The sequence below is a fragment of the Channa argus genome, chromosome 13 (genome assembly GCF_033026475.1).
Source record: "Channa argus isolate prfri chromosome 13, Channa argus male v1.0, whole genome shotgun sequence".
Taxonomy (NCBI): Eukaryota; Metazoa; Chordata; class Actinopteri; order Anabantiformes; family Channidae; genus Channa; species Channa argus.
This window is the reverse complement of record NC_090209.1, coordinates 7,199,338-7,219,235: the sequence shown is the minus strand read 5'-3', so window position 1 is coordinate 7,219,235 and position 19,898 is coordinate 7,199,338. Positions and strand designations below refer to the sequence as shown.

At 39.0% G+C, this 19,898-nt stretch overlaps 1 protein-coding gene across 6 annotated transcripts; it reads left to right on the top strand.

The window, feature by feature from the left end:
* The first annotated feature begins 5,029 nt into the window (after window positions 1-5,029).
* nfascb (neurofascin homolog (chicken) b) lies at window positions 5,030-19,244 on the top strand. 6 transcript variants are annotated; one of them, XM_067525860.1, is made up of 27 exons: window positions 5,030-5,131; window positions 8,764-8,885; window positions 8,985-9,090; window positions 9,198-9,388; window positions 9,911-10,033; window positions 10,174-10,392; window positions 10,600-10,711; window positions 10,853-11,040; window positions 11,129-11,260; window positions 11,338-11,481; window positions 12,312-12,423; window positions 12,569-12,732; window positions 12,821-12,968; window positions 13,045-13,169; window positions 13,250-13,351; window positions 13,473-13,670; window positions 13,996-14,066; window positions 14,186-14,408; window positions 14,976-15,091; window positions 15,768-15,978; window positions 16,063-16,185; window positions 16,363-16,536; window positions 16,665-16,796; window positions 17,172-17,241; window positions 17,880-17,891; window positions 18,096-18,131; window positions 18,221-19,244. In XM_067525860.1, the coding sequence occupies exons 2-27, from the start codon at window positions 8,810-8,812 to the stop codon at window positions 18,450-18,452; spliced, it is 3,540 nt and encodes a 1,179-aa protein (XP_067381961.1). In that variant the 5' UTR covers window positions 5,030-5,131; window positions 8,764-8,809; the 3' UTR covers window positions 18,453-19,244. The 6 variants fall into 6 exon arrangements, 4 of the variants coding, with proteins under 4 accessions (XP_067381961.1, XP_067381959.1, XP_067381962.1 ...); XM_067525858.1 differs by lacking the exon at window positions 5,030-5,131 and adding an exon at window positions 5,153-5,590; XM_067525859.1 differs by lacking the exon at window positions 5,030-5,131 and adding an exon at window positions 5,665-8,385.
* Window positions 19,245-19,898: the final 654 nt, after the last annotated feature.

Genomic DNA, 19,898 nt, shown 5'->3' with positions numbered 1-19,898 from the left:
ACATCATATCACCAGTGAGCATGAAATTGGTCTGTAGGAGTTTTGTTAAATGACTGCTTGATTGATTGATTAATTAATATTGGGTCTTCATTATCAGACTATCAAATATAGCCGGAAATGATAAGTTAAGTAGGTGATAAGATTTTGTTCAACTGTGTGAAATCAACATTTAGTGGTTGCATGCTCAAAGGAAACACAAAAAACCCAAACTGATTGTAGTTTCGTGATATATTTCTTGAGAAGATATATTTCTTATGAGTTCTATCTGAAAGTATTGTCCTTTTATTGGGAGGACAGATGAATATGCTCAGGATTTTAAAATATCACAAGCTTCTTTTTGTTGTGAGCATGTTACATCAACAGCACATTGCAGTGTCAAAGGTCATGGCGATTAGAGGAACACGTCCATAGTCTGTGATATACTTTACAGCAGGGACATTCATTCTGTTTCCAGTGTGTTTCTCAAGTCCACAGCAGCAGTATAAATTACTAAAATTCATTTTATGCGAGACAATATGCAAGACAAGAAAATAATTCCATGTTTAGGATGGACCTGGAAAAATTACAGTAAATATTATTTATAATTAATGATTTCATATTTAATATTTACAGGGTGCTGTTTAGTTACTACTCGATAGAAAGATGTGAAAAATGTGTATGAAATTATGCATATTTTCATTTATTTCAAAAAGAAATACCGCAGATTTACAACTCTGTAAAAAAATATTCTGAAATGTATATTAATAAAGTTTTTTCCCACTATACACCTGGTGTATTTGTTTATTCATTGTACTGTAAAGCAGGTAACATCACTTCACCAAGAGAACAAGGCTTCACCCAACTTCCTGTGTGGTCTGACTGGTTGAACTTGTCTACTTCCTGAGCCCAGCTCAGCCAATAGGATTAAAGTTATACACGACTGAAGCACTGAACTGTCACAGCATAGGAGAAATAGTGCTTCTAACAGTTAGTCAGACTTCAGAAGGCAGAACTGTTTGAAGTGGAAATGTGAAAACAGATGAGCTGATTTTATTCAGGTAAACCCTCAGTGGATGCTTTTATCAGCCATTTTCTGTCAAGGTAGGAGTAGTGTGAGCAGCCACTGTGCTTTAGTTCATGAACTTCTCCTGCTGTACTTACTGTAAGTGGAAAATAAACATGGTTAACCATTGGACACTTATGCTGTTTGTCTCTATAAAAACTACAGAAACAGGTCTTGTGTGTAGGATCCATATTCACAAACATAATTTAATTTTATGAACCCCAAAAAGTAATAATACACACTTATAATTGATAATGATATGCCAGCAAAGCTGTTTTTCTCACACGTCTCTCTCTCTCTCTCTCTCTCTCTCTCTCTCTCTCTCTCTCTCTATATATATATATATATATATATATATATATATATATATATATATATATATATATATATATGTGTGTGTGTGTGTGTGTGTGTGTGTGTGTGAAAAGAAGTAGCTAATAATGTATAAAAATTAAGACTTAAATTGTCTATGATTCAGTGTTGTAAAAAATAAAAGGTGTTAACTTTCAATGGGTGTAATTCCTTTTTTTGACCCCATTGTACAGGTCATGTAAACTGGTTTATTTACTGAGGTATGGGGTTAATGTGAGGCTGTCACACAGTGTTTATACCCAGTCTAACAGCTCACAGTAAAAGCACAAACTCTACTGATTTTGTTTGTTTATGGAACTGTCTGCATGGATCAGCATGCATTTTGTATCTTTGTTTGTTTGTTTGTATGTTTGTTTGTATGTTTGTTTGTTGTTTTCTCTAGATCCCACTGCAAAGCAAAGTACTGTACCTAATGATGTTTCTCAGAAAGTATCCTTGTCTGGCTAAAGCATCGCTTTGATTGATCCTCTACAGGCAGAGACACAGGCTTCCTCTACATTCAAAGAGTATTTAGAGGTCCCTCTGGCATATTTGAAAAGGCTCAGAATAGTTTTTCTTTGAAGTTTTTCTTTAATTGATAGAGAAAGAGTGTCATGTGTTCTTTGTGGAAATACTGTACCTGTGTCACAACTCAAGAATATCTCGGTCCATCACGGAGGTGCAGCTAAAGTCAAGCAGTCAGAGAGCAGAATACATCAGAGAACAAAGAGATTCTCAAGGCCATAGGAATAGAAAAAAGAACCAACACGAGAGCTCAGAAACAAGTCCTTCAGCCTAGAAAAATCCTGGACTGCAACTGTTTAACATCAGCTCTTTTCCAACAAGATTCGATGAGAGCTATAGTTGCTAATCACATAAACTCCGTTTTCTCACAGGGGTTGCAATAAGCTCAAGGGCAGGAGCATTTAGAAACCATGTCTTCCAGCCAAAAATAGAAAAATGCAAAACACCTGCATTATAAACTAAAAGGAAGTTGAAAAGTCTCAAGTACAATTAGGTTCAGAACAGGCAACAGTGGCAACAGGCAAAAGCATCTTCAGCAGCTGGGAGGTAAATTATCATCACTTTGCAAGAATAAATCAATTACTCCCTTCACTTCCTGTGCAAAAAAATGGCAAATACAAAAAAATACTTTTCAATCTATCTCACAAGCTCAAATAGCTTCAGTCCAATTGAGAAAAGAAGGACCATGCAGTGGCTTCTGAGGGCTCAAAGGTCACACACATTCAACAAATGTGTCCATCGTTGGCTTTTCCCAGAGTCCCGGAATTTTTTCACAATATTAACTGTCAATTGTAAAAGACCAAAATTCTGATTTACAATTTTCTTATGATGTGTGTCTTTACTTGCAAACACCATGATACCCCCATATGTTTAAAGTGAATATGATAAACTGATCAACAAACGTTTGCCAGTGAAATCACTGAAAGTCTTTGGTTTGTGCTTTGAGAAGTAAAGTTTTCATTCCATTTAAAAATTTCTATTTCAAAAAATGTCATAGCTTTTTTAAAGCAGATGCTTTACTTTATAGGATAGAAGGAAAAATAATTTGATCATGTCGACCTAAAAAGTGACTTAAGCAATTTATTAATACAATTAAATGTAACCATGCCCATGATGATGACATAGAGTAATGAAAATATATCTGCATGGTTTTGTCAGTATATTGCCTTTTCCAGAGATGTGGTGCCTCTCTAGGTGTTAAAGTAAGTGGAGGAGGAGAAAAGCAGAAAGTTTCACCGGTTGTTGACTCCATCTGTTGAGTGCAGGTGACAAACAACAGCTAAATATAACCATATAATGTATTCTCAACAACATCTCGATGCTTCCCAGTCTGAATCTATAATTCTGTGTCTCACTTTTCCACCCCCTGCATGTGTTATGTATTATTATCATGCTGGGTTTGGCCCAGTTTTCTCAAGAGGAGACACTTGCTGACATGTAGTTGCTGATTTGGCTGTGAAGCATTGGGACCATGAAGCAGGGCTGAAGTTATTCCTACTATGACACTGAGACCTCGGAAACAATATTACAGCATTACTCATAAATAACAGCAAAGTGCACTGTGGTAAAATTAAAGCAATTAAAGCACTAAATTAAGTTTGCAGGGTCATGGTGTTGGTAATATCTGATACTGGTATTAATATGTAATTCTGTATCAGATGTCAGCAATTAGAGCGGTGGGTACAAATCCAAAGCCCTTCCTCCTCGCTAGCTACAACCACAAAGCAGATTCTCTCAGCTGCTATGCCGGCAGTTCAGGTTACCAGATGTGACAGGAGCATCGTTTGCTGCTCCAGGACACTTCCAGGAGTTTCCCTTGCAAGTGGAATTCACCATGTAGGCAACTACATTTGCGTCTGCATTGAAGCTTTTCAAATGAGGAATTAAATTGATTTTAGTAAATAAAGACACAAAGACAATGACAAAATGTAATAATGTTTAGTTTTGTTTGTCTGCAAATGAAATACATGGAATAAAAGTCTGATATATTTACAGTAAAGGACTGTACACAAATTATTAGGGTGGTGGATGAGAGATGGATCTATGTTTATAGAAGCCTGACCACTTTACCCTGAAATTACAGAAAGAAACTGTAAACCCTATTCTGTAGCTCCTCCAAATAAATGAAAGCTTTAACAACTCTAATCCATAACGCTACTTTTATTAGCCGATGAGTTGTATTATGCATATCTATGCATTACAGTGTAAAATCGAGTCTTTTTTATCTCATTTGTACAATTCAGGACAGGTTAGAAATGAACTGAATCTTTGTCCAGTTCACTAGTGAAATAAATGTATTTTAAATGTTTCTCACTTGATGCAGGAGTTATCCTCAACAACCCTCGTGCTTTGGTTGTCCTTGAGAGTCGTCTGTTAGGGCATATTCAGCCCTGCCAGTTTGTTCAGACCCTTGGTATTGGGTCAGTTTACATCTTCCTCCTCTTTAACCGTGCTAATGTCTCTGATGCTGCAGGAGGAGAGCCAGCCATGGGCCTCAGATGAGTTGGACCCACTTGGAGAGAAAGCAGAAAATGGTCTTTAAATTCTGTGAGCAGAATTTAAGGACTGGGTGACTAAGAGAGTCTTGGGGATAAAACAAAGATCGATATGAGTAGTTAGGACAAGATCTACAACATCGTATCCCATGCACACATGTATACATGTCTTTTAAGTGCATACAGCATTTAGTTTGATGACTTCTTCTTCCTAGAAGCTCAGACCAAAAACACACATTCAAGAAACATGAAACACGCACATTCATGCACCTTATTTAAAAAAACCTTTGTGTAACGGACATAATTCAATAACTGATTTACAATTTGGTTATAAACAGTATTTTTATGCTTTATGTTTTTTATAACAGCCAATCAGGTCTTTTATGTCTATTTGCTTGAATAAGTTTGTATTTATGAAGACTGCTTCATTTATAAAATGTCTCCACTTTTCTTCAACTCATTCAAAAATTCCCCCTGGTGTTGGCAAATGACGTAAGAGTTTATCACTGAGGGAAAAGCCAAGCAGTCACTTGATCACTTGTGAATGTGATGGGTTAAATCTCCCCCCCCCCCACACCCCCTCACCCCCTCGCCCTACACACATCCACATGTGTCTGGAAGCTGCACCCTGCCTTCCACAACAGACTGACTTTGTTCCAGACAGAAACGCTTTGTGTGACTGAGTGTGCGATCGTGCCAGCCAGGGTGAACACACAAGGTCAGTAACCCAGCCCCATCTAACACTCTGAAAACCCAACAGCTTTCCTGACAAAATACAAAAATTGATCTTCTATGGCTGCTGTACAGTTTTTGATTGTTGCTACACTGACGCTGGATGACACCGAAACCTAATCCAATAACTAGGGTGCTCTCCTGTCACAGTGGTGATGATGTTATATTTATGTGTTGTTTTCACAATAGATTTATTCTAATAGGATCTGGGGCCTTTATGCCAGCCATGTGACCCAGGCTCGGAGCAGCCGCTGATGGGCCACGCGTGCCTCTGTTATTTTCTTCTGTCACCTGCATTAGATGATTGAGTAATTAATACTACTATAACCAGATACAGCTGGTCAAGTAGTTAATCTTAGTGTGAAAAAGCTGCTGTGGATCTAGCCTGATAGGAGGGACATAGGAATATTTTCTCCAAATCAAGGAGCAGAGAAAACAATTAAAGGTAGGATCTTTTTGAATTTTAGTTGATCGGTTATAACAATGACAAACTGGTGTTTCCAATGTTGTGGTGGACTTTTTTTGAGGCCACACAGCCCCATATGCAGCAAGTTGTGCTGTACTTAGTGTTCGGATGTCTAATAACAGATGATATATAGTTTCCATGATTCCACCACAGCATTAAAACATTTTTTGTATAGTTTTGTCGCACTGTAAAGGAGCACGGTAATTCTTGTAGTCATCAATGGAAGTCCAGGTTTGAATAATGTCGCACTTAGACTTGGGAAATGGGAGGGGTCTACAACAATGAGAGTATTGTTCAACTGTCACACCTGCAGCTGAAGTAAAAAAGGTTAACATAATAATGTGCATTTATAGTACTTATAAATGGGTCTTTGTATTTTTAGCCACAAAAGAAATAGTGATGTCAGTCAGTCTGGTGGTTCACAACTTTGGTTCAGACTATAGCATCTCAAGTTTTTTTGGCTTTCGTGACATTTTGTGTAGACATCCATGTACCCCAAATAATAAACCCTTTTTTTCTCCTCTTTAGTGAAATTAATATTTGTTGCTAGACTGCATATTTTAATTACATATCCAACACGGCTTCCATCAAATTCAGTTCAGATGCGGACATTCTGCTGAGATGTATCTCCATGGATTTTTCCTCAAATGCTTACTATTATGTATTGACCTGTTTTAAAGATCTGGGTAATAATCTTGCAGATAAGACAGTAAAATATCCAAATTGTGTTGGTCTAGTCTAAGTTGTATAAGAGTAATGGAATAAAAAGTTGACATTACACGACCTTACTTGCACATTACTACTACCTCACCCCTGGTTAGACTGATTTTAACATATATCACTAAGCACTGCTGAAGTTAAAGTTACGCTATGATACTTTTTAAAAATATTTGTAGTAGATATGCTCAAGAACATATGTTAATGTAGAGCTGCTCGCCCTCCAAACCCTGTGTTTCACAGGCTGAGATTAAAGGGTTTAATGCTCATGTCTATGGGAGGCCCAGGTCTTGACACAGCATTGGTATTTAATGCCCTGGGTAAATTGATTTGGAGGCTCGTGGTAGCTTGATTCCTAGATTTTGCAAATTCTATCATAAAGTACAGTAGAGAATGAAATTGTTTGTGTCTAAAATGCAGCAATATTTTGATTGCACATGGGTGCATGACTTTATTGACACAGTGTCCTGCTCAATGGGACTTGCCTGTCCAGCACTCTCTTTTCATCCCCCTTAGTGCTGTGATGTCAAATTGCAAATGACAGGGACCCTGATTCTAAACGGGCAGCTTGTCTATTTGAACGCCCCCTCCCACGTGCCATCTGCTCTTACCCAAACCCTGGGCACACGTGCCAAGAGATAACCCGCGAGCTCAGAGACCTTCTTGTCGTCACTGAACCAGCTCTGTTCGCCTCTCTGCCTCTTCACTGTGCAATCTGGTGCATGGCACTGATCAGTACTCACTGCCAGGACTGCTTCATTCCAGTATACGCTGAGAAAAGCCCATTCTCAGAGGCAGGACGCCCCCCCAACCCCCCCACCCAGGCTTTAGTTTTCAGTGTGAAGCAAGTCTGGTTGTGCATTTGCACAAAGATGGGACCAAGACGACACAGAGCATCATCGACAGTGACTTGAGAGTCTCATTGAGTTACATCATAACTGCTTTTCACATAACTGCTGCAAATAATGAATGAAATCAGTTCAGTAATGATCAGCCATGCCACCTTTTTCTACCCTTAACACCCACCACCAAGCTATTAATTAGTCAGTCAGTGCTGGCCTGTACATTCAGGACTATGTGGATGCCTGGAAGCCCACACAGGTCAGGACTCTGTCGGCAGCCCTGAGACGGCTTTTGTCTAACACAAATACAGCTTCTCCTGGATCCTTGGCACTGTTTCTAGAAAAAAACCTGCTCCTTCCCCCCGTAGGATTTTCTCAGTTAAATGGCTATGACCTCCTCCTCCTCTGAGGCCTGTGAATAGTATAAAAAAAATTCAGAAATGAAAATTACAGAGTGTGTTTGTGGAGTACCTTTTCAGCGTACTATATTGCTTTTTTCTGAATGTGGGATAATTATGCTTTTGTGCTGGAGCCATGTGACTCGAAATTTATCACATGTAAAATTCATATGAGAGAAACAAACATTGCTTTGATAGACTGTAAACTCCAGTAAACAATAAAGCCCACATTTTGATGTCATCAAAACCAACAGGAATGCAAATTGTACAGAATTTGAATTGTTTGTGCTTTCATCTGGCCAAACCCACCAATTTCGGTAGGACTGGAATGGGTCAACACAAATTATTCAGCAATTAAAAACAATAATCAGGTTTAAGAAACATAAGTCCCGTGTTTCTTGGTTTCTTCCCTTTATTCTTCCCTCAGCTGTTACTGTTATCAATCAAAACATTTATATAATTTCCCTGCTTTTGTTTTTGATTGGATTGTGTTTGATGTGACAAACTTTGTGACTGTGTTCAATAAAGATTGCTCAGGATTATGCTTGGTCAGACCAGTGAAATGTGCTGGGTGAGGCGTAGGTTGTGTATGGTGCTCATTAATTATTCATGAGATGGGTGGGCAGGATGTAAGTGGCAGCAACAGAAACAAACTCTATCACTGAAGTGTATCAACTCCTGAAGGGTCCTTGACCTGATATTTGAAGAACATAGGCATGAATTGGAATACAGCATTAAAAACAATAATTTCACTGGAATAATTAATAGACTGGGGAAGCCACTGAGATGGGGAGGAGAGACTCCTGATTTGTGAAAGGTAATTACTGATAACTTTTTGATAAACATGACCTATAGTTCATTCATTATTTATTTACAGCAACAGTATAATAGGGAAGCTTTGTACTCACAAGTCTTTATTTATGTACAGTTTATTCCCATCACACTTGGGGGGGAGCATTTTCACAGCTGTCTAATTGTTTGTTCTTACTGTGTGGGAATGATGATTCTGTTCTGTTTATTATAAGTGTTAAACCTGTATTAAGTACTGTACTTAAGGTTGGTTTTCAGACATTTTAAGTATTGTTTTATACCATACTAGATAATATTTATGATATGTCATTTGGCTGAGAACTGATTCAAACTGCTTAAAATGAATACTCATAAATGTATTTTCTCTCATTTAATTTTCCCACAGGAATATTGGTGACCAAAAGTATCTGTGGATTAAATGAAGTGTAAAGATGAAGACACTGGTCAAACCAGTGCTGCTGCTGCTTGTATGGCAGAGTGTTTGGAGTATGGATATCCCATTAGAAAGTGAGTCACTTACTTAACCGGTTAACTGGTTCTAATTTGTGTATTGTCTGGTCGCATACATTTCATAGCTAATGGGATGATATACTGCTCTCTCTGCAGTCAGACAACCCCCAACCATCATAAAACAGTCAATGAAGGAGCATATTGTTGACTCAAAAGACACTATGGTCATAGAGTGTGAAGCCAAAGGAAACCCTCATCCTATGTAAGAGCTTGTGTCACCCACTGAACAGTTACACTAAAGCTGACATCTTTATGTGCAAACCACTACTTAACTGTCTCTATCTTCACACTTTTTGCTCAATCGTGAAGTTTCTCTTGGAGGCGAAATGGGAAGTATTTCAACGTTGCACGTGACCCTCAGACGTCGATGCGCAGGCGTTCAGGCACGCTGGACATATACGCCAGAAACAATCCAGAACAGTATGAAGCAGAGTATCAGTGCATTGCCTCCAATGAGTATGGGTCTGCATACTCTCACAAGATCAGACTACGACTGTACAGTAAGTTAAAGTACTGTGTGTGTGTGTGTGTGTGTGTGTGTGTGTGTGTGTGTGTGTGTGTGTGTGTGTGTGTGTGTGTGTGTTCCCATGTAACCCACTGCCAAACATTGGCTTTGTTACTCAAACAGTGCTGAGAAATTTGTTAAGAGCCACTTAATCTGCACTCATCTGCACAGTTAAAGCTCATTTTCTGCTGAATTTCTAGCAGCAGTATTTTGGACTGAACCCAGTAGCAGGGATTGTTTGATTAACTAAAACTGCAACAAGAACCAAATGGAACAAAACAGAACACTTTCTTCAGCTCCCACATACTTTTTATTATTGTCTGTCTATAGAAGGTTCCATAAATAGCATTATTTATGATATTTAAAAAAAATACAATCTGGTGATGTTTGTTCTCCTGTTCTTTGCTTGTTAATCTGTACATCTTATCAATATAGTGTCATTATTATCACATTATTATCTTTTAATTATTTAATAATACAAGTTGCTCAGTGAATACATTACTCTGTGGTTCTGTAGGAGCTCCAATGTGGCCAAAGGAACCTCTGGAGCCTGTGGTGGTCAGCATTGGCTTGCCTTTGGTCCTGTCCTGTGACCCTCCACCTGGCCCACCTAAGCCTGAAACCTATTGGATGTCCAGCTGTGAGTGTCCCTGTGGAGTTACATCTCAGTTGCAGGGATATTTGGATTATTTATCTAGTGGTTTAACACGGTTTCAAAAATTTTAGCTGCTAAAACAACCTGTGAACAGAATTTACTTTCAACATCATGTTTCATGGCAGGCTCATATGCCAGACCCTTCAGATGGCCCATCCAGACAGCTTTCCCCACCACACAGCCTGTGCGGCAGGACCGCAGGGTTTCCATGGGAATCAGTGGAGATCTGTACTTCTCTAATGTCCTGTTCAATGACTCTGCAACTGATTACTGCTGTAATGCCCGCTTCCCCTACAAGAACGTCATCCAGCAGAAGATGCCCGTGGTTGTCAAGGTGCTTACAAGTGAGTATGACTTTATGATCAAAGTTTCTGATTTTATTTCTTTTCTTTCATTATAACTTTTTCAAAACATAATTTTACCAGTTGTATTATTTCGTAACCTGCACGCCCCTATAGATAAATAAACACGGACAAGCCCACAAAAACAGCAAATTACCAAATACAGTTTAATTCATGTGTGCCTGGTGTATTCTGGTTTGTTTCCTGTAGCTCGAACAGTGGCAGAGGCTGCCCCCACCTGGCTGTCTCCCACAGGCTCTTCCAGCTCCGTACTGGTCCTGCTAGGGGAAGAACTACTCCTGGAGTGCATTGCTGCAGGACTGTGAGTGTCAATTTGAGATCACAATTATAAATGTAGACCTTTCTTTTTGTATGTGTATGTCTTTATATTTTCCGTGAATGTGATTTTCAATTTGATTTCACAAAAGTCGTCCTGTGTAAAGGCTTGTTTATCATAATCAAGGCCAACTCCTCAAATTACCTGGACCAAGGATGGCGAGAACCTGGTGGTGAAGCCACGTATGAAAGTAAAGAACTTTAACAAGATGATTCAAATCCCAAAGGCGTCTTTTGAGGATGCTGGTGAATATGTGTGTACTGCTACCAATAAGATAAGCTACATTCAGCACACAATAACTGTCGTGGTAAAGGGTGAGACACAACTTATAACACATCCAGCATTCTATGTTTTTACTGCACAATAATTTTTTTTAAAAAGAAACTTTCTCATATTTCACAGCGGCTCCATTCTGGTTGGAGAAGCCCACTAATTTAGTTTTAGCTCCAGAGGAAAATGGACGTTTGGTATGTCGTTCGGACGGGGCTCCTCGTCCCACAGTCAGCTGGTTCATCAATGGGGAACCTATTGATAGTAAGTTTTCGGAGATGACCCCCACTCAATACAAATACATTTAAATCATATTGATGTTGCTTTTTTTTTTTTTTCAGGCGCTACACCAGAGCCTAACAGACAGGTGTCAGGAGACACACTGAGTTTCCACAGTGTGACTACTGCAAACACTGCTGTCTACCAGTGCAATGCTTCAAATGAGTATGGGTACATATTGGCCAATGCGTTTGTCAATGTTCTACGTAAGTTACTGCTTTGTTATTTGTGACATTTATCATATAAAACAGTGACCAACAAGCCCCTTACTCACTACTGCCTAGATCAGGTGTGTTCAGTCAAGTCAGAAGTTGGAAGATACCACTTTGCTTTGTCTTCCCACACCTCACCTTAATCTAAGATAGTTTCCTTCAGCTTCTGATCCACAAACCTATTCCAAGTAATAAGCAGTGAGTAGGGTGCTAGTTTGGTGGTGACAATTGACAAACAAGTGGGGCAGGAGTCCGTGAGGACCAGGGTTGGGAACCGCTGGTTTAAAGCATTGTTTTATTCTGTCATGACTTAACCTGAGATGTGGGCGATTACTCAGAGGGGTTAGCAATTCAAAAATGTATACTAGTTTAAGATAAACTATACATTTCCTCCACCAGTTTCCTATTACAATTGGTTGTACTTTCCTAGTCATAATTACAGTACATCAATAATAGCCTAATGCTTTCAGCAATCAAGCAATCTGCATGTAGCATGAAGCAAGTAGACTGTCAAAATACCTGTTACCTCAAAATTACGTGTCAAATAACTACTTTAAACTATAGATATTTGAATAGTAAATTATACAACTTTAGATACTGTCAATGTTTGGTTTTGAATTCAAGCTGCAGGCTGACAACTGGCAAATGTGAGAGGACACGAAGATCCAATGGTGGTTTTAGTGTCTGTATGGTAATTGTGGACAATTAATTTGAAATACAAAGTGACCAAAGTTATGCTTTAAGAGGGAAAGGGAATGTCGATAACATAAATTAAAGAGTTATTAATGATAATTCACTGATGTGTTTTTATCTTTTTTCTCTAGATGCAGTGCCACGTATTCATGGGCCCAGGAATGAACTGGTCAAGGTGATAGAGGGCAGTCGTGTCTTCTTAGACTGCCACTACTTTGGTTCTCCGGTACCTGATTTGCGATGGTGAGAAGAAGCTGTTTATAACGCTTAATGCAAAGATTGAATACAGACAGTGTCTCTTAATATGTGTGTGTGTGTGTGTGTGTGTGTGTGTGTGTGTGTGTGTGTGTGTGTGTGTGTAAACTTGTTAATGGGTATGGCCAAACAGGTCCAAATACGGACAGGGGAATCTTGAAGGCAATCGTTTTAAGACCCACAATAACGGTACTCTGGAGATCAAACGTATACAAGTAGAGGACCAGGGAACTTACCTGTGTGTAGTGAGCAATGTAGCAGGAAGGGATGAAAATCAAGTGCGAATAGAGGTCAAAGGTGAGGGTCACCTTGTTTGAAGGTTTGTTTCATACCGAAAACCTTAGTTAGCATTATTGGGTGACATCCTTTTGTCTTTCATTCCCAGAGCCCACATTAATTGTCACAAGGCCACAGAGTAGGAAAGTTATCCGTGGCACTGACGTGCGCTTTGAGTGTGGAGTCCAAGCCGATGTAACTACTCCTGTCACAACTACCTGGATGAAAGACAAAAAGCTTGTCCCTCTTGGATGGAGGTAGGAATTTTTAAACAAATGTGTACTCTGTGTTCTGCTCTCTGTTCTCTGTAAACTGTGTTCTTGACTTCCACAGACTCTCCCTGGATGAATCAAATCTGATCATCACTAATGTAATCAGAGGCGATGAGGGTAATTATACCTGTATCATCAAGAGTGAACTGGAACAGAAATCTGCCTCAGCACACCTAATGGTGATGGGTATGACGTGTTTAAAATAAATTATTTTTTGTCCTTCATATGGCATGTTAGGCTTTTAAAATGTCTTTTTGTATGTGTAGACCGACCAGATCCTCCCACTAACTTGGAGCTGTCAGATCCATATGAACGTACTGTAAGACTAACTTGGATTCCTGGAGACAGCAACCACAGCCCTATTACAGGTAGGAGCCATGAAGCTACATAAATTCACACAACATTTTGTGAATTTGCCTATGGTACAATTTGTGTTTTACAAGCAGAAGGAACAAGCACTTTAAAAATCAATTTCTTACTTTGTTACAGAGTACTTAGTGCAGTATGATGATGATGACTGGTTGCCAGGGAAGTGGAAAAACCTGTCAACATACCCAGGGAATCTCAACTCTGTCATCCTGCATCTTTCACCATTTACCTACTACGAGTTTAGGGTCACTGCTATAAATGAAATCGGATTAAGCCGACCCAGTCGTCCATCTATGCGTTTCCAGACTAGTGGTGCACGTGGGTTTGATGCTCCTAAAATCAATATGCTTAGTCAGACACTCACAAACCGCCATATGTACAACATAGAACAGTTTCAAGGAACTGTTTGAAATTTTAGACAATATAATAGTTTTATTTCACACCAAGTTTCAGTTACATTAGGTAATAGTCAAAAACTGTTTGCCTGTCTTAAATTTGTACACTAAGGTATTTATTATTTATTTATTATTTATCTGATCTACTGCTCATGATAGATCATTTTCAAATAGGTAAATTTCCCAAATTGTTGAACTCTACATTTAGAGCTAACATTTATTGCATTGGTGCTGCATTTCCTACACAGCCCCAGATGTTGTTCCCAAGAACTTAAAGGGTGTCGGCACATGGAGGAATAACATGCAGATCAGCTGGGAGGTAATAGAGTCTAAACAACTCCAAAACTCAAAGCTTCAATATTTATCATGACAATCTTTTAAAGATTTTCTTTTCTAATAACAAAAAACAACACTGGTCATTATCTCCCGTGCCTTTAGCCTTTGTCCTACAGAGAGTGGAACGGGCCCCACCTGAAGTATCTGGTGTGGTGGAGAAGGAGAGATTCTCGAGAGGAGTGGAAAAATGCTACTACTAAATGGCAGAAATATTACATCTATGATGCAGACACTTTTACTCCTTACGAGATCAAAGTCCAAGCTGTCAATGACTTTGGGCTGGGCCCAGAGTCTCCTATTGTCATCGGTTACTCTGGGGAAGACCGTGAGTACCTAAATCATGACATAAACAATAATAGATGTGAGGAAAACTAGGATACTTTCTACAGTCATGTGCAAAAGTTAGTAAGCCCCTATTTTAAAATAGAAAAACTAGTAAAAACCATTACAAATGTTTCTCCATCAGAAATTAGTTCATTTATAATTTATTTATCAGGGAGAATGCAACTTGAGCACATGTTGCACATGAGAATGTCTATTTTATATTTATTGAGCAAACAGTTCTGTTTGTCCCCGAAGCTGAAAGTCACCAAATTAGTTCAATGAAGACCAACTGAGTGCAGTGAATGTGTGTAACGGATTGTCGTCTAAATACACCTGTATGTGAAGGTCCAGTTAGTGGTGAATTGGTATCCTGGCCAAAAACTACACCGTAAAGACAAAATAACCCTCTAGTCCACTGCACTGCAAAATCTGCTGTAATGTGAAATGTAGTCCACAGGGAATCATGAATGATTTCACATTGTTCAGATGGTTAAAACACCTGTTTGTATTTGTTACATACTGATGATAACTTTCTTCTCATTCCCTGTGTATCTCTGTTTTCCTAAAGGCCCCTTAACTGCACCGCTAAACCTGAGAGTGTCCAACATCGAGAGCACTCATGTCACTGTGCACTGGGATCCAGTAGCACGCAGCTCTATCATGGGAGAACTGAAAGAATACAAGGTGAATACATGTGTGAATTCTGCTTGGGATAATAGATTTTGAATAACGTGTAAATTTGTGTTTTATACAGGATGACTGAACTGAATAAAATGATTAAAATAAAAATCCACTTGATGCAAAAGAGAGGAAAGTACAAATAATTGTTCAATATCCTGGTTTAAAGCAGCATTATTGTAAACATAGAGGTATTTTATTTTAAAGTGTTACCAGATTAGGGGTCACTGCATACCAGGTAGACAGCTGCATAGGAAACAAAGCCTTGTGAAGGACACCTCCCACAAGGCTCCTTAGGCAAGACCCTATTACACTAACCGTGCCTACCTCAGATATGAGAGTATTAAAAGTCATTCTGGCTCAGACAACGCCCAGATCACCGAGGTCTGATATTAGGAAACCAGGACAATCTTGACAATCAATACTGTCCAGATTTTTTACTTTTTGATGATTTACTTGTGATTTAGAAAACATTTTCCCATGTCCAGCAGTGTTATACTTCAATATTTTCTGCTTCTCAAAAGCAATGTGTAATGTTCAGTTGGTGATGGGAGAATTGGCTCAGGAGTTTGAGCTTCCTTTCAGTTGACTGCTACAGCTTGTGGTGTTTCAGGAGGTCTTTGACCAAAACACAGAAACATGTACTGTTGGCCATTTGTTTGGTTTTTTTGGCATGTTTCAGGTCTACTACTGGAGAGACAGCAGCCAGCTGAGATGGATGAGGGTCAATAGAGGAACAAAGTTTAAAGCGTTTCCAGTCAATAGTCTGGAGCCATCTGGAGTTCTCACTGAGCTCATCCCCTATAGCAACTACAAGATGTACATTGTGGTGGCAAACAATCGATATGAAGGGCCACCCAGTAATAATATACACTTCTCAACACCTGAAGGGGGTAAGAAAAGTCCCTAATTTAGCATTTAATGAAGGGGCTCGTCACCAAGCACAAGCAAACCACATGTTATGCTTTTGTCTCTAGTTCCATCTGCTCCCAGATTCTTCAGGATCCAACAGAGGCATCTGGACAGCATTTACGTCGACTGGGACCTGCCAGCTGAGCCCAATGGAATAATTACAGGCTATTCCCTAAAGTACCAGACAGGTACATTACATCAGCGCAGCACCAGAAATATTTTCAAATACCTATAGAGATTTCTGTGTTTTTATAGACTGCACCTTCAAAGCCTAATGTACTTGTGGGCAGCAGGCAAAGTACTTAATTGCTCACTTGTGTGCACAGAGTTCTCCCAGCTCGTTAAAATCCTCGTTCTCACCACAGTGAATGCCACCAGAGGAGAGGAGCTGCAAGTCGAGGAGTTCCCACCAAATGTAACAAGTTTTTCAGTCCGGCGATATGACCGCTACACTCGTTATAGATTCTCCGTGGCAGCACGGACCCGGGCCGGGATAGGGGAATGGCACACGGACGAGTCACCCCACTACACCACTGAAAGTAATTCACCAATAAATCCATGCAACCGCCCATTTTGTGGTCTCATAAACCTTAAGTTCTGAGTGGCCATTGATTTTGATAAAGTGTGTGTTTGCATAAGGCTGCCTTCGACCTTTGTCCCTATACAGTATACGCTCAGGACCAAGTCGACATCACCACCCAGGGCTGGTTCATCGGGATAATGTGTGCTGTAGCTCTCATTGTGCTCATCCTTCTTATAGTCTGCTTCATCAAGAGGAGCCGAGGGGGTAAATACCCAGGTACAGTGGTGAATCCTGACTGGATCTGCATTGGATTTGTCTATTTAAGTATAACTTTGGTCATTTTATAAACTAATTATATTTTCGTTGCCCATGTAGATGTTGAAACCAAAAAGGAATAATAGCTTGTTCATATGTGATTCATTGTTTTTCAAAAGTGATTAAAAACAATGAACCAGACACACGTCTTCACTCAATGACATGTTTCTATATTCTGAAGTCCTTGTTGTGGCCAAGCTACTAAATAAATAAATGTAAACAAGCAACAGATTAATCAGTGATGAAAATAACTGAACATTTTTCCAGCTCACATATTCTCTTTATCATAACATCACAGCATTTCTCTTCGAACAAAGCAGTTTGTTTTCATTTCAGTACGTGAAAAAAAGGACATTTCATTGGAGCTGGTGGATGACAAAGATCAGGAGGGATCATTTGATTATCGGTAAGCATACATCAAACAGCATGTGGAAAACCAAGCAAAAGAAACTTAAACAAACTCATAAATAATTATTCTTACTTCCAGTGTGTTAATAATGTACTCATTATGATAAAATGGTGTGAGACGACTAATTGACACTGAATAAGTCTTTATTTCTCATAACACAGTACAGTAGAGATGTATTTACAGGCGTTTGGAGCTGTGCATTAGTATTCAATTTGGTGAACTAAAGTAACACTGTGGGGCTTCTTAACAAAGGAATGTAAACATTTAGTATAACTTTTATACAGTTTTAGTACTTTGTTGTTGGTTGGTTGTCTGTCTTTGTGCATTGCCACCATCAACTCTTGATCAGTGAAACACTGATGACGTGATGCAGACATGTTTATATCATAACAATAGCAACAAAATGATGTTGCAGTGTAAAAAATATCGCACACTCCACAGGTTACCGTTAATGTTGATCAAATCTTAGTAAGGTGTTGCACAGGTACAAATCAAATCTGGTAACAGTAATTTTGGCCTTAATGATACTTACAATATTTTGTGTTTTTTTTTTTCCTATTTCCATTACCTTCTCCATCTAAACCTTTATTCAACCAAACCCACATCCCTATTCTTTTCACACTGAGTCACTCAAGGTCTCTTGAAAGGTATGAAACGACAAAATATTGACAATTTTGACATTTACATTTAAATGCTACCTGGTTTGTTATTAATATTTTTAATGTAAATGACTCATGTTAATGCTATAGACACTATATTCGACACACTGGTACTGTAATAATGATATTGTGAGTAGACGATCGATGTGATAATAAATGTGTTACACATATTTCCTCCTCCTCGTATTTTAGGATAGCGCGTGTATCAACTCTACCGTATCCCCGATGGTATGTCCACCTACATTTTGAATGTACAGGAGCATTGAGTCTATCCTGTTTGTGCTGCCAAAATATAACTTTTGTTTTTTATTCCGTAGGGATGAGGAAAGGGGGGTTCAAAGAGCCCAGCCATCTATGGAGGCAATGATGAAGCGATCAGAAAGTGATGACAGTCTGGTGGACTATGGAGAAGGAGGAGAGATATCATTCAATGAAGACGGCTCATTCATTGGCCAGTACACAGGAACCAGGAGAGATGTCAGGGAGCTGGACTTTAGCGGAGGTCTGGAGCTCCACTCTCCGATGAACACCATCTACTCCCTGGCATAAAACACCTGACATTTTTGTATCTGTATCCTCCCTTCTGAGTTAAGAACTTGGTGGAGTTTGTGGTGCTTATGGTTTGTCTGAAGAGAGGAACAGCTTGAGACTGTGGTGCTCTTTTAACCTCTGAATCCCTGCAGACAAACACAGCTTTCATACATTTTAAGAAGAACATTGTGGAATAGTTTGGACAATGTTTTGAGAGTGATACTTCATCATCTGATGATGGTTTTCCATTGGTTTTGTAAATAAATATACCCCGTGTTCAGACACTAGCTGCTCATCAGAAGAGACAGAAGTGAATCAGTTTATCATGTTGATAAAAGCAGTAGCGAGGACCAGCCTAACTACCATTATTACAGCTTTCTTTCTTTTATTCTGCTAATTTAAATACTAAGATCTGTGTAACTTTTGCATGTCGGCGGACAGAAATATGTGTCACCGTCAGGTGAATTTAAGACTTCATATTGCCCCACAATGGTTTCATACAATAGAGTTAAGGGGCCAACGTGTAGCTTTAATTACTGTATAAAAGTGTTTTTGGTGATGGGTGCAGGATAATAAAATATCTACAGTGAATGATGAGTCATCCTAATCAGCAGTTTCCAAATTGTGGTGTGATGGGAGGTGATGGGTGAAACCATTTGGGGGAATCAGTGAGGAGCCACAAACCAGCTGTAAAATATCAAATTTAACTCACAAAGGTGACAGAGATTATTAACCCTTATCTACCAGTTTTCTTTTATTTGACTCATAACATCAAAAGTGTATTACTACAATTACGCTATAATGTAAATAAAGAAGAAATATTTATTTCTACAATGTCTGATTAGTAACCTTTGTTTGTTCAGGGGTAATTCGCTCAGAGGTTTCGTCTTTTTTTCCTGCTTGATCATATTTACACAGGTACACACTTACAATTAGAAGCTTCCCACTTGAAGCAGTCAGGGTTAAGGGCCTGGCTTCTGGAAACACGTTTGTTTATTTTCCTACTAAGACATACGTGAGACAATTGATACCATTAAATCCATACATCCATCCTATATTTAAGCAAACAAAAGATGGTAATGAGATTTATGAGATGCTGATGTGCAGATTTTCTAACTTAGGACAGGACCAGATAAGCTGATCTCTTCGTTTTCAATCTTTATGCTTCACTAACAAAACTCTCAACAGGAACTTGATTCTATTCCTTTAACTGATTTTGCATCATCTGGTCTTTCAAGCAGAAACAAGGAAAAACTAAAATACATTTTCAGACTATAAAAACCCGGTGTATCTGTGCCAAACCTAGCAACTCAGAGTTACATTATCAGGGATCATACAGCTCAATGAGAAAGGACATCTTATCTATCAACACCTTATCAGACATTAGATAAGGCACCATTGTGTCTGATATCAAATCTAACACTATAATGAGCTGATTACTGGACATAATTGCAAAGTGAAACT